Raw genomic sequence first — 14,604 nt, 5'->3', positions numbered from 1 at the left:
CGAGAACTAACCATTCGATTATGATTATTATACTCTTAAACTAAATTTAATTGTTTAGATTTTATGGAAAATTTTATAAATTATTTTATACTGGATTTTATATTAGCAGAAAGGACTCTCTTTATTCGGAACTCCAAACGAGCTCCGAATAAAGAGGGCCCTTCTGTCTCTTATAAGGCCCTTTCTTCCATTTTTTTTTTTTGAAAAACAAAATCAAATATTTACATATATGCTTTACTAAAACATCAGTTAATAAAAATATTATATAATGTTTATCTGTATGGTGTTTTAAGTCATGATGTGTAGGCCTATATAAATTCAAGACAGCATCCAGACAGAATAGACCTAAATTTAATATAGGTTCTATAAATTAATTCTATGTACTTCATTAATTGGTAGAAAACAATTGAAAAAATTGAAGCCAATATACTGTACTGTAAATAGACTGACGTTATGTTATAGGATTACTGCTAGAAAGTGAAAACATGTTAAAGATATTTTGATTTATAAGCAAGCTTGACAGGTCTGTTTCATAAACAAGTTTACTTTTCTTTTATAAATCTGAATATTAAATCCAAACATATTTCGGTTTATCCATATAAAATTAATTTATACAAGTAAAAAATATTTTAACTTTAAACGCATTTATTTTTCGTGTAGTTTAAACAGAATTTATATCGTTTTCCTCCATGCATTCGTATATCTTCATCTCTATCAAGTCCTATAAAAAAAGTAGCAATCGTTTATGTCTCTTAATATATTAAAGTGTTGTCTATTATTATAAATATTGAGGAATTTTTTAAAATAAAACAAAATATACCTCATTCACGGTTTTCTTATATTCATTAATACAGGCAAAACGTTGTACAAACTGAAGTATAAATCGATAATTATTATAAAATTATAAGAATTAAATTGCATAAAATATATGGCATAAATTCGTATTTTATTAAATTAAAATATTAATGTTTTAACTAAAATATTCTATATTGTTATCTANCATTAATACAGGCAAAACGTTGTACAAACTGAAGTATAAATCGATAATTATTATAAAGTTGTAAGAATTAAATTGCATAAAATATATGGCATAAATTCGTATTTTATTAAATTAAAATATTAATGTTTTAACTAAAATATTCTATATTGTTATCTATAAAAATCTAGGGACTTAAAGTTTAGAAACTTACATCCGGATCATCCTGCGTCAGAGTGCAAAATTCATTTAGCAATTCTGATAGAGAAGATACATGGAAACATTTTTGTACTTTTTCAGCCTAAATAAAATAATAAAACAAAAAGATAAAGTATAAATATAATTTCTTTCGAGAGATTTTTCATAATACTTACAGCTTTCCAGGTCTTTCTATCTATTACATTCTCATAACAATAGATGAAAAGTGCCTTCTGTACCTTGTCATAGGCTAAAATATTAAAGCATTATTCACCTTCTTATTTTATAAATAATTAAATAGTGTACTTTTAACTGAACAAATTTTAATCTTACAACAAACAGCGGGAGTGGATTGGCAAACGTTAAAGATGAAAAATCCTAAAAACGTTATGACGAAGACGGTCTTCATAGTTGACAGTTAGCAGATATTGTTTAAACAATTGAAAAAATTTAGATATTCATACATATTTTTATATCCTACCAAAAGACTATTTCCTTCAGGTGATAAGTACTATACTTAGAATTTTTCTCAGAAAGGAACTAGATTATATTTTTATAAAAAGGATATCCTTTAAATTTTTAAGAAATAATTGCACAAAAACTAAATCCAAAGAAATTTTTTTTAATTTCTACACTGAAAACAATTAAATATTTTTTAAATATGATAATTATAATGTCTTATTAAACAACGATGAATTCAGGAAGTGACATCACAATATAATGTATTCGATACAAAACAGAGAAGTTCAATTGTTATAAACAAAAGCAATAATAAATTATTATAGTTATAAACTTCCAAACAATAGCCATTTTTATATTCTAGTCAGTGACTTTTGCTCAGAGGTTTCTTTATCTGCTAGAATTGGAAAGGAAGAACCTCTTACATGTTACAACTCAGGGTCACAACAAGTCTAAATCTCTGTGGGTTATTTATAAATATTTAATACTTTTTAATACAATTTCTAAATAAATAAAAATTTATGTAAAATTTTATTCTTTATTTGAACAAGTAAAATTTAGTTTTTGTATTTCACTCTGTAAAGATGAATTTGCTTTATAAACATCTACCATTCACTCATTCCTGTTATTCAAAATATAATAAAATTTCTGCTGAAGTTTAACATTTATCTGTATATTGGAATTATCAACATTTTTATCATCATATTTTTGATAAAATTCGGGTCATTTTATACTTATTTACTTTACTAGTGAATCATATAAAATCAATTTTGTAATGCTTTTACGTGACGAAATTTATCTTTTCTTCTAAAATATCTGATCTTTCTCTTTCAATTCTGATCTGAAACGTATTAAATTTAAGTCTTTTTTTTTTCTTAATTAGAAGTGATGTTTTATTAACATAAACTGTCAATAAACTAATTTCATCAGCTTATAACAAGTTTAGTTAACGGATTTCTTCCTTCGTACAGATTTCTCTATAGTTTTATGTAGGAAGAAAATGCATTAAAAATGCATTAAAATAATGTGCGACTTGGAAATAGGTCACTCTACGAAATTATCCTTTATTAGTAAGTTTAAAACATTTTTTATAGCATCAATAAGTACTTTAACATTACACATAACGACTAGACGGCGTCCTCGAACTCTGAACTCTTGACTTCTGACGTAAAACCGAATAAATGTTAGGATTAACTGAAGAGATCTCTTAATCCACGACATATTAAAGAGATCTCTTGAACCTTACTACCTCGATAAATTTTTCTACTTTGATAAACATTTTGTTCTTGCATCAGTTTTTCTAGATACCGCTGAAACTAAAAACGTACTGTACATGTCACAACCTTGACTCCACGATAAATGAACTTCTATCGCTGTTTGACCTCTTACCGGTTTTAACTGGTTTCTTGTATTTGTTTCCTAGTAAGAACAACTCGCATCTTTACTCGTTCCAATCATTATCGACGTCATTTTTTAATAGAGCGATACTGTTTCTATCCTATTCGTTTAACCTCATTACTTGCTATAAATATCCGAAGACTTTGAAAGAATTACTGATAAATAATCATTAATAAATTGCATTTTTCACGCTTTTTATGGAAAATTTAAACTATTAATTTTTATAAATTTAATATATCTTTGTAAATAAAGCAATGAGTTTAACGTTTCAATTGTTAATGTATTCATATCATATACATTATTCAATTATAGACATATTTTGCATCAGATTCTATAGTCATAACATGTGTTTTTATTAAGTATAATACTGTATATAGGCCTATATATATTATACTTAGCATATGAATTTTGTAATTACTTATATTTTGCGTATATCAATCAAGCAGTCTCGATCAATATATATGACTTACGATATATAAAGTTAACTAGAAAATGAACGAAGACCATTGCAAGATTCAGTAATATCTTCATTTAATTTGTTTCAGTTATTTAATAATACGATATAAATATAAATATATAAAGTATAAATGTCGTATGTTTGTACCTGTACATATTAATTACGCGAACCGTGTGTCATTGGTAGAATGTACTATATTGTATAGGCTATACTGTACTGTACATTTCTACGGGGATCAAGTTCGAATTTAAATTTTTATTAGAACAATTAAGTGGTTAAACAGCTTATAGGCCTACACTTGATAAGCTTTTAATTTATGTCAATTCGTTTTTGCTATTTATTATTATACACTCACGTTTATGTAAGAAAATCAAACTATGCTCCAGGAGGAAGTTGAATGCTTGTATGTAAAGATAGACTTATACATATACTCTTCCTATCTCTAAAATATCCTGTCTGTCCTTCCTGGATCATGACAATGGATTTAAGCAGATAAAAATCAAGGCATATGTAAAAAGCCTAAAAGCAGGAGGTTCCGATTAATCATATAGGAACTTTCACTCTAAACCAGAAGTTACATTATTTCAATTAAAACAATTTTACCCTGAAAGAAGTTAGATAGATGATCTGCACGACTCGATTGCTAACAGGAAAAGTATGATGTACAGGGGCAAGACACTACTAATTTGAGGTGGCGAGCATATATTTTAAATTAAATTAATTAAAAATACGATTAAAAATTTCAGTTCGGCAATAAATATTTGCTTATATAATATGTAATCGTTCGAATTCACATTAGATCGCGAAACTTCAGCTATCTTAAATCTAAGACTGCCATCTGAAGTTTGTAAATAGAACGATCTTCAAGGAGATCTTTAAAAGAGATTTCTAAGTTTTGAACTTTTACATTGCCTATCTAATATTACAGCGATTGTGATAAGTAGATAACAACTAAAGTAGAAATAGTTAACTTTCTACCATTAGGATAAATAAAAGAAACTAAGAACCCTGCCAGATAGATATTTTAATTAAAAATAAACTAAATATTTTAAACGTGTGATGCTATGACTAGGCTATAACTTTCCTTGTTAAAAATAAAACAGGAAAAACACTTGCTTTAAATAAAGTGTTCGATATTATTAAATTAAATAATTGAATACTTTGTTAATTATTAATTAATTTAAAGTGCTAATTAGTGGTTTACAGAAATCACCATAATTCAAAGTTATGAGACATCAAAGACTTAATGTCTCATCACTTTGAAGAAATTCTAATTAAATCTCTCGATTAATTAATAAATAATAAAATAATTAGAGTAATATACTATATAAAATTGTTGAAAAGACAAAACTGAAATACTGTTTTTATTTTTTATACTTTTAATATTTAAAAATTTTGAATTTATGATTATATAAAGTCCAACAAATATTTATAAGCCTAAAATTTTATCTCTTACATTACTTTTTGGTTTATATATGAGTACATTATACAAAATACTATTAATACAAATTTCAGTATTCTCCATTTCTTTTCAATCATATGCAAATAGAAAATTATATACATATTTAAAACAAATTTATTTTCAACTGTATATAATTACATATAAAATTATAAATTTAACTTAAATGCAGTCTATAGAAACAGCTTTATAATTAATTAACAAACAAATATACCTTCAAACATCCTCTAACAAGTTATAACTATATTTTATATCACTGTATACACTTGAGAATATACAATGTAATTATGAAATTTAAATTAGTTTAGTGACTTGGGTATACTTATTGTATTGTATACTTACTTATTGTATAAAAGTCCAAAAATTCCATTATAGACTATTTGTTAATAGAGAATAGGCCAATTAGAATTCAAATAATGAAAATAGGATTATCAATAATTTACAGATTTATATTTTTACATGTTCAAATAAGTGTGGTGAAATTCTATTGTACTTGTATTTCTTTGATCAAAATGACATGTACCTTATATAATTTTTAATAAACACATAGAGCATCGCATGATGTATGCATTAATCAAAGATTAAAGCCGTTTAAAGATGATAAGTATCTTTTAAATGGTTTTTTGCATTATTTCAGTTCTTTTTATAAGCAGTAATAAAAAAAAATAATAAAACAGCTATGACACTTTCAGACAAAATCAGATAAACTAAGAGATAATTTTTACATTAAATATATCATAATCAAGGTCGATTACTCTATCGCGTCATTTCCAATTTATCAGATAAATATCAAGTGCAAATGTAAATACAGTACAACATAAAAAACGGTGTTGAATTAATTATTGTTCTTCGACCATTTCTGCATTTTTCGAAATAATGTTGTGTTAGACTTCACTGTAAGAACAAATAAAAAAAACATTTTTTTAATGCTGTAAAAAGTGGTATCTAATACGTAAAACCAAAGTTAATTAAGTTGATGTATTTAATTGACGCATTATATTTAATTAAGCATATGAACCGGATCAAACTGGTTACAACTTCGTCAATTCGACGTCACTATCAGCTGATATTTATGTAACGTCGATAGCAATTTTCTTTATCAATAACCAATCAAATGGTGGGTGTGTCGCCTTTCGCCAATACAACTCCAATAATCTCGAAATTAGTTTCCACCCAACTTTCAAATTTTTCTATAAAAGTTTTCGAACAGACTGGCAGAGCATCACTTTAAATATAACTAAGATATAAGCTATTATAAGCTTATATTCTTCTATCAAATCAACTACAATAAGCGTAGCAGTCGTCGACATGCCTCATATTAACAACACGTTGCTGTGCAACTCCGTTTTAATGCTAGATCCTTCCGAACATTATCGTCCAGAACACAAAAAAATGGAAGAATTCAGACAGTACACTACGGACAAGGTAACTAAAGTCATTTAGACGCTGTGCAATTTCTTATTTATTTAGACGCTTTATTTAACTTGTAATCGCTGTTGGTTTTCAGGACGATCATATCCAGAGAAGAGTACGAGAAACTTATAGGAAAATGCACAATAACCAAACTGTACAATTCGTCGGCGAAAGAGTAAGTACAGCTTTAATTCTTTCTTCCGGTAAATTCGACGAAGCGAAAATAACTTTACATTAAAATTTACGCAGACTCGCTACTGGACGAAATTCGATAAGTGCCAGATGAACATAATGCAAGCTCTCGAAAAGCTCAACGCTTTAGTAGACGAGAGCGATCCCGACGTCGACATCCCTAATATCGTGCACGCATTCCAAACTGCCGAAAGAATCCGTCAAGCTCACCCTCAATTGGAATGGTTCCATCTGACGGGCTTGATCCACGATCTGGGCAAACTGATGGCTCTGTACGGAGAACCTCAATGGGCGGTGGTGGGAGATACGTTTCCGGTGGGATGCGCTCCCGCAAACTCCATCGTGTACAGATCCAGCACCTTCGAAGACAATCCCGACACAAAAGATGCCAGATACAACACTAAATTTGGCATATACGAAGAGCACTGCGGCTTGGAGAACGTTTTAATGTCTTGGGGCCACGACGAATACATGTACCGAGTATTAAAGAATCACGGTACTTCTCTACCCGAAGAAGCTCTGTACGTCATCAGGTTCCACTCGTTCTATCCGTGGCACACGGGAAAAGACTACGAATATTTATGCAACAACAAAGACATGTCCNTTTAATGTCTTGGGGCCACGACGAATACATGTACCGAGTATTAAAGAATCACGGTACTTCTCTACCCGAAGAAGCTCTGTACGTCATCAGGTTCCACTCGTTCTATCCGTGGCACACGGGAAAAGACTACGAATATTTATGCAACAACAAAGACATGTGCATGTTGAAATGGATCAGGGAATTTAAGTAAGACTTATTATAGAAAATGTCTTTGTAAATTCCAAGTTGTTGATTTGGTGCAACGTACTAAATGATTTTTTTTATTTTGTTTACAGCAAATTCGACTTGTATTCGAAATCGCACGAAGTTCCGGACATCGAGTCTTTGATTCCCTATTACCAGTCTCTGATCGACAAATACATTCCAGGAAAAGTGAAGTGGTGAATTAGTTTGGTCTCGTGAACACGAATGCTATACAATTCGTATAAATTATATTTAACCACTGAGTGGTCACAGTTTTATAGAGTTATACATTTTTGATATTCGCAAAATATATACATTTGTATTATACATACTTGTTGAATTATTAAATATAAAATTGGTTTTATTTAAATAATGCTTGAAAATTATAAAGCATTTGTGTTTCTTGTATTTATAAAATAATCGAGACATACACGTCACGTTTTTCTACTGGAATTTCACAGGAAATATATATATATAACCTCTTTTGTTTTGATGACTGTTTTTACAGACAAATACAGACAAAATAGAAGGTACAGTACGTGTAAATTATAAGTATGAAGCACAAATAATTTTCATTGTTCACCGCACTCATTTTACTTGTCTGCTACGTGAAGCTCTGGTTCGATTTCCAGCCGATGCGATTGTTTAATTTTGTTCTTTATCGCGTATATATTTTTCAAGATAAATGATAATAAAATCCTACAAAATTTACTGTAAATATTCACCCACATTTATATTTAAGTATGCAGAAAATNTTTTTTTTAAATGAATATATTTAAAATAAATCATTTTTATTAAGTATTTTGACTTTTTAATTAATTAATTAATTACTTTTTCTGATTAAATTGCACGAGAATAAATTGTGTTTTTCTCTAACCGGTAATTAAATAAGATAGTAAACAATTTGTTTAATGTTTGACAATAGAAATAAATGCAAGTATTTTGTTCAGTTATTATTGTTTTATGTAAAATTTCAAAGTTGATATGCAGTAAGATTGATTTTTAAGATTAGATTAGCTGTAAAGTTTTTCATATATTAATTAGATATACTGTATAATTCTTTTAAAATGTTTTCATATTTTATACAAAACTGTAGAGATAACAACGATTCAAAACGTGAAAATATATTATTTATATTACTCAAAATTTTAATCTAAAAGTATAACCTTTAATTTGTATCAATATACTTGGTATGTTTGTTTCTCTCGTAGACACTCAAATAAGCTAAGCTTTAATATATTAATTATCGTATAGGAAAAAAATATGACTTTAGAAAAAAACTTTTATTATTGTAGATTGAATGAAACGTTGAAGAATATTTTAAAGTGAAGTGCGGTCTAATGACTATTACATTGAGAATTTTGTTCCCATAGGGAAAAGAGCTTTTATTATATTTTAATGCATCTACTAATCGCATCAGCATAAGTGTCCTTCGTTTCTAAGGCTTGGGAGTGAGCTTGTCAGCCGAGATCCCCTTGACTTTTAGGATTAAACATGCGACAGTTTGACAGAAGTCTTTCTGTCTCCGACAATCTCCACAGAGGTAAACTAAAATGGGTACGAGGTCACAGGTCAGGAGGCTGATGACAAATCCAATGAAAGGACAGTTTTTCTGTCAGACTTGACTGGTTGACAACCAACTTGCCTTTTATTTCCCTTTCGCCTGACCAAACGTTCTGACTTAATGCAGAACAAAGCAATTCTTTTCCATGGAACACCTTTTAAAATTTCCTGAATGACATTTCCCGAGATGTCCAATCACTTTGTTCAATTTTGTCGCCTTCATAGTATCCAAATAAGATGTTTTAGAATAAATCTCTCTAAAGCCAAACTGATTTATCTTAATCGCATAAGCCAACTCACCTTTAACTTTTTTTTTGGGGGGGAGGCAGATATATTGATAAAAAGCTTAAGTTCTTTACCGTAATGAGAAACTGCAATATATTTTCAATCATTTAAAACACTAAACCAAGCCAATTTCTTTATATTTTAATTTAAAAAATTCAATTATTTTTCATTCAAAATTAATGAAAATATTTAAATTTAATGATTAATAATTTAAAATTTTGTTTGTAACATAAATAAACTACAATGAGAAGTGGCTATTCTTGAATAAAATAAACTTGTTTAAAGTAGAAAAATGATGTCAACTAGTTTATTTTCTTAAGATATCACTTCATTTAAGTAGCAACCTTCGTGTTCACTAACCAATGAGCCGGAGGCTGTTCACGTGTTTAAAAACGGCAGGATACTTGACATACCGATACCTTGAATAGTCACATAGGAACAAAAGGGTCCTGGTGACTTCATGGGCGCGAGCCACACAATCTCTTGTGATTATACGGTCAAGGGCTTTGTGTGCATCTCTGGTCACTCGACTAATATTCTTGTCCCTTTTGACTATGTGATTTACAACCAGTAGCCTTTTAACACTCCTTATATTGACCACTTTAATTTACTGTGAACATTTTTACTTGAAATTTTTGTTTCCAATTGAACTCTCAGTATCACTTCATGCATTCTTATCTTTTAAAACATCTATTTCTATATCTTTTAGAATTTGCGTAAATTTACTGAGTAGAAACGTGACATTTTTAAAAAATTATATTAATTGCTTTCAGAATTTTATTATTATTTATTGCAAAATGTAAATTTATAAATCCAAAAAAAATAAATTAAAAAGCACATTTTACTAATATATAGCCTATATCTATCACTCTTACTAAATGTATTAACAATTTTTTATAATTTTCATTATAAAATATTACTGTAAATTATAATATACACATAATAAAATATTGAATAATCACTCACATGGAACTGAAACAATCGACGTATCGTTGTTTGTAATTCAAATTTTCCAATCATCAATTTGTTGGAAATGGGCCGCCATATTGGTCCTGCTCTCACCCCTCCCATCTTTCGTTCGTGCCCAGTCATAGTGGGGCGGTGGCTACACAAAGCCCCCTATATTCGGGAGGACCATGTCACTAAGATAGCTCCGCCTCTACTCCCTGGGTTCATCCACTGATGCAGCAAGCGTCTGATGGGATCTATTGTATATCCCCCAATATGTAGGACTTGTGCCATCCATCACGTGTAAATGTCCACCAATAAGCTTTCCTACATTCAAAACTACAACATATAGCCTTATATCGTGGCTTTATGCGGCATTCGAACCATGGCATTCAAAGAAATTCGCAAAAGGTCGCTCTTCCGACCTTGGATCAATTACGAAGAAAGTGAAACTCTGTGCGAAAAAGAGAAATCAACTACGGAAAAAAATAATCTTAATTTATCGTTTAAACCGATAAATTATTCAGAAAATAACCAAATAATAAGTCAATCTATAGATAATATCCAATGGTCAAACATGGAGGAAACGTATCAAGTCAATTGGAAAGAACCCGAACATCAGCAGATGAATGTCTTTGCTATAAATCCAGATATAATTGCTCCTGTGACTTCTCATCATTCTATTTGGTGTCCCGAAACCAGTGGCACAGATTTGTTGGGAACAGGAAGATGGAGAGCGAAGAAGCAAAGACCGAAAAGATTTCAATGTCCTCATTGCCACGTATCTTTCAGTAATAATGGCCAACTGAAAGGACATGTCCGTATACATACCGGTGAGCGCTAATAATCATAAAGTTTGTTGTTTCCTAATTTTACATAGAAAAAAAATCTCTGAACCTCTTATAATTTATACTTTAATCTTTGTAAAAAAATACATTAATATGTTAAAGCTTTCTTTCTACGTTTTCTCTTAAAGTAAAAATTAAATAAATCTTCATTAATTTATCTTCTAAAACTTTATTTTATTCTAATATATAATACTCTTATTAAATAGTGCATTAGGAATTCATAAAAATGCTTTATTTGAAGAGAAAGGTAAGACTTTCGGATAAATGGAATCCGTAATTTGACATTTATTATAGCTTCTAGGCCAACAACTGGATATTTATTACAGCTATAGCCAAACAACTGGTTTTAATTTCATAACAAGAGAGCAATTCCTAAGTAAACTTTATAAATTTTCTAAGTTACAAATCTGTTTATTATTAAGCAAATTAGTAATAAGACTTTTCAGACATTTTACTTCAAAATTTCTATCGAGAAATAGTCTAAAAATTCCCTAAGAAGGATATATTTTTATATCTTAGCTTTGAATAAATGACTTAATATAGACCTACAAACTTATTTTAGAAATTTGTTTGTTATTTTAATAATTTTATAGGATTTGCATAGAATTTTTGTCATAAATTTTACAGCTAAATTAGGAATGATCCAGTCGTTGTTTTTACTTTCTATATAATATTTCCTGTTCTTTTTCTTCTTGTTACATTGTTTATTAGTGATACACATCTATAGGCCTACTTTTATAATAATCTTATATGATTGTTTACATTTAAACATTCGTATAAGCCTTTAAGTATCCATAATTTAATTGTATACAGACTGTTTTCTATTGAAAATCATTGGGTAAAAAATACGAAATATACAAAACATTATGATAAGTAGAAAAATTTATGCATTATATAAAATTTTAAAACCTAAATTCGAACATTTTATATTAAATTTAATATGTTTCTATTCGAGAAAGTTCAAATAGGAATCCGTCGATGAAATAAAAATAATTTATATTTATCTAATTAAGAGAAAGAATTATATTTTTAATTACCGAAGTGATATAAAAGTTATAAGCTGTAGTTTATGAAGACTGTATTTAAAAATTAGGCGAAAGATCAGTAATTTTGACACATGCCTACATAGTTTTATACAGATATAACGTGATTTTTTAAGGACTTTTACTCTATTAAGTCTATTATTTTTAGAACGATTATCGATACTTACGAGGGATTTTACTCTAATAAATGAAATATCTTATAAATGAATAATGATATTTCCAAAAGGAATAGAGTAAGTAGGATCAATAGAGTAAAATTCCTTGAAAAATCACAGATCAAGCAAATTACATAGTCATATTTTCAAACCAATATAATACACATAGGCCTGATCTATCTATTCAAAAAACAGATGCTTTATTCTATTTATCGATAGAATATTTCAATTTTATTCTACAGTAGATTAACTATAGAGAGGTATCTGTTTAATTTAGGTTTATACATAAATATCCTTCATTTTGATGCAGGTTAAAATATAGAACATTTATATAAAAGTCTGAGATGTATACAAGCCGATAAATCTATGTAAACTTATGTCTAAGCTTAGAAATAAAATCGAATTGCCGTTTGTTATTTAAGCCTAATAGAAAAATGTTTTTAATCATCAGCAAAAACTTTCAATTTGCGTGTAATAATCATTCGAAATAACGTTGATTTATTTTAAAACAGTTAATAGAAAATGATATTTATTTTCTTACATATGTGATAAGTTAAATAAATAATTAAAAACACAATAGTCTTTGGCTAAAAATCGTTCTCCCGATGTTTCTTTAACTATTGGCTGAATGAATAACAGAAAAAGAAAATTCATTGAACTCGACTTATTTACTCCCGTCTTATCATAAAAGCGATAAAAAATTATTTAGAGTAAAATAGATAAATTAATAGTTTCTAAGTACTTTTCTATTTATAGTAGTCACTTACCAAAAATAAATGATTACATCATTACATTCCCATCTTTATTTTTATTTTAATTAACATTTTACTTGTTTGTGTATAATCTAGTTCGTGTTTTCAATAGCCGTATTATAAGCCTACACGAAAACATCGTTAAAAACTCACATTTCCTTTATCTGGATCCGAATGATGATCGTGTGGAATATTTATATATTTATTTACTTAATACTGTATATAGGCCTATATATTTTTCATAAATTGAGAAGTGTTTAAATTAATAGAAACCGATGAGATGCATATCACACCTTCCACCCATAACTTCTCCATTGTAGAGGTTTCTACTAGTAGAACCTCTCACACCTTCAATGGTAGCTCTCCAGGTAACCGCTAATGGATCACGCGTGTTATTGAACAGTGACAGGCCCTCCAGGCTTACTTTTCGCTTATTCTCTTTATATACAAACCAAGTAGTCCTATGTGTTCCCTCCGATTCGCTATCCTTCTTGTTCTTTCCATCTGTCTTCTCCACACTTACTTGGATCACGTTACCCGATTCTCGGATGTTTAACCCGACTTTATTATTTAGAAAAATAAAGAAACAGAATCAAATAAACACTCTTAAATTGAGTAAATAAAGACAATAATAACGTGTAATTCACAAGTTATCTTTTGTTAAACTAATAGGAGTTTTTAAACGTTCTCTCTCCTAAGCTTTATGCTTAACGTTTTACTGTTTACAATAGGCCTACTGTATAGTTTAATTTAAATAAATTAACTTAATTTTTCTTTATAGGAGAGAGGCCTTTCGCATGCGATCATCCAGATTGTGGCAAAACTTTCACTCGAAACGAGGAACTAACCAGACACAAACGCATCCATTCGGGAATTAGGCCTTTTCCGTGTCCTCTTTGCGGAAAACGATTCGGAAGAAAGGATCACCTGAAAAAGCACATCAAAACACATCAAAGAGCTCAACTGCTTCATTTTCCTATCGGCTTACCTTCTTTCCAAGGAATGCCTTTCGTCGTAGGAAACGATTTCGTGCCTTGGTTGGGTTCTATGTAGATGCTCCTCTAATTTACTCCTGTAATTTTGTATATAAGAATATATGAATTATTTAATAATTATCAACGACTAAATATATATTTCTACAAGAATATATACTATCCATATTTTTATACCTATTTTATGTATTATACATCAGCATATAAAGTTTACAAACTATATATATATTTTTGACATTTAGAAATGTAACTACAATATTTTAATAAATATTCTTAAATATTTTTATGTCGTTTGTCTTAAATAATCAAATTTTTTCATACATTCTTAGGATTTAATATATAATTTTATAAAGATTTTAATTAAAATACTAAGGCACATTAATTGAAAAATACAATTCATTGAGTGTGCTTGTTTTACATTTAATTGATGTCGAGCATTGCTACGGTTAACATCCAGATATTTTATCATTTATAAATTATCATTAGTAGATCCACAAATAGTATTTTTTTAAATGAAAATTAAACAGAGATACGGTCAATTTTCAATATTTCCGTGCAACCTACGTTAAAGATAGGCCTATTATGCAGAATTTACTCTGTTACTTATAGAGTAGGCCTTCATAATGTAATGCTTAACTGAGCTATCATCAATTAATTTATAAAAATAATTAATAATTAA

At 28.8% G+C, this 14,604-nt stretch overlaps 3 protein-coding genes across 6 annotated transcripts; 2 read left to right on the top strand and 1 right to left on the bottom strand.

Moving 5' to 3' along the window:
* Window positions 1-526: 526 nt before the first annotated feature.
* LOC111631964 lies at window positions 527-1,678 on the bottom strand. Its single transcript, XM_023376317.1, has 5 exons — window positions 1,508-1,678; window positions 1,351-1,424; window positions 1,191-1,277; window positions 821-871; window positions 527-721 (listed from the first exon to the last, which is right to left on the bottom strand). The coding sequence occupies exons 1-5, from the start codon at window positions 1,581-1,583 to the stop codon at window positions 662-664; spliced, it is 348 nt and encodes a 115-aa protein (XP_023232085.1). The 5' UTR covers window positions 1,584-1,678; the 3' UTR covers window positions 527-661.
* A 4,338-nt stretch (window positions 1,679-6,016) lies between these two features.
* Window positions 6,017-8,082, top strand: LOC111631962 (inositol oxygenase-like). 4 transcript variants are annotated; one of them, XM_023376313.1, is made up of 5 exons: window positions 6,017-6,372; window positions 6,455-6,535; window positions 6,610-7,001; window positions 7,163-7,342; window positions 7,432-8,082. In XM_023376313.1, the coding sequence occupies exons 1-5, from the start codon at window positions 6,256-6,258 to the stop codon at window positions 7,538-7,540; spliced, it is 879 nt and encodes a 292-aa protein (XP_023232081.1). In that variant the 5' UTR covers window positions 6,017-6,255; the 3' UTR covers window positions 7,541-8,082. The 4 variants fall into 4 exon arrangements, with proteins under 4 accessions (XP_023232081.1, XP_023232084.1, XP_023232083.1 ...); XM_023376316.1 differs by having other exon boundaries at window positions 6,610-7,085; window positions 7,247-7,342; XM_023376315.1 differs by having other exon boundaries at window positions 6,610-7,149; window positions 7,311-7,342.
* Window positions 8,083-10,520: 2,438 nt separating this feature from the next.
* LOC111631956 (zinc finger protein 271-like) lies at window positions 10,521-14,091 on the top strand. Its single transcript, XM_023376306.1, has 2 exons — window positions 10,521-10,968; window positions 13,715-14,091. The coding sequence occupies exons 1-2, from the start codon at window positions 10,521-10,523 to the stop codon at window positions 13,984-13,986; spliced, it is 720 nt and encodes a 239-aa protein (XP_023232074.1). The 3' UTR covers window positions 13,987-14,091.
* Window positions 14,092-14,604: the final 513 nt, after the last annotated feature.

This window comes from Centruroides sculpturatus, unplaced genomic scaffold (assembly GCF_000671375.1).
Source record: "Centruroides sculpturatus isolate CEXI.00-Female unplaced genomic scaffold, Cexi_2.0 scaffold783, whole genome shotgun sequence".
In the NCBI taxonomy this organism is placed as follows: Eukaryota; Metazoa; Arthropoda; class Arachnida; order Scorpiones; family Buthidae; genus Centruroides; species Centruroides sculpturatus.
The sequence above is the reverse complement of the archived record's forward strand: the minus strand, read 5'-3'. Positions and strand labels throughout refer to the sequence as shown.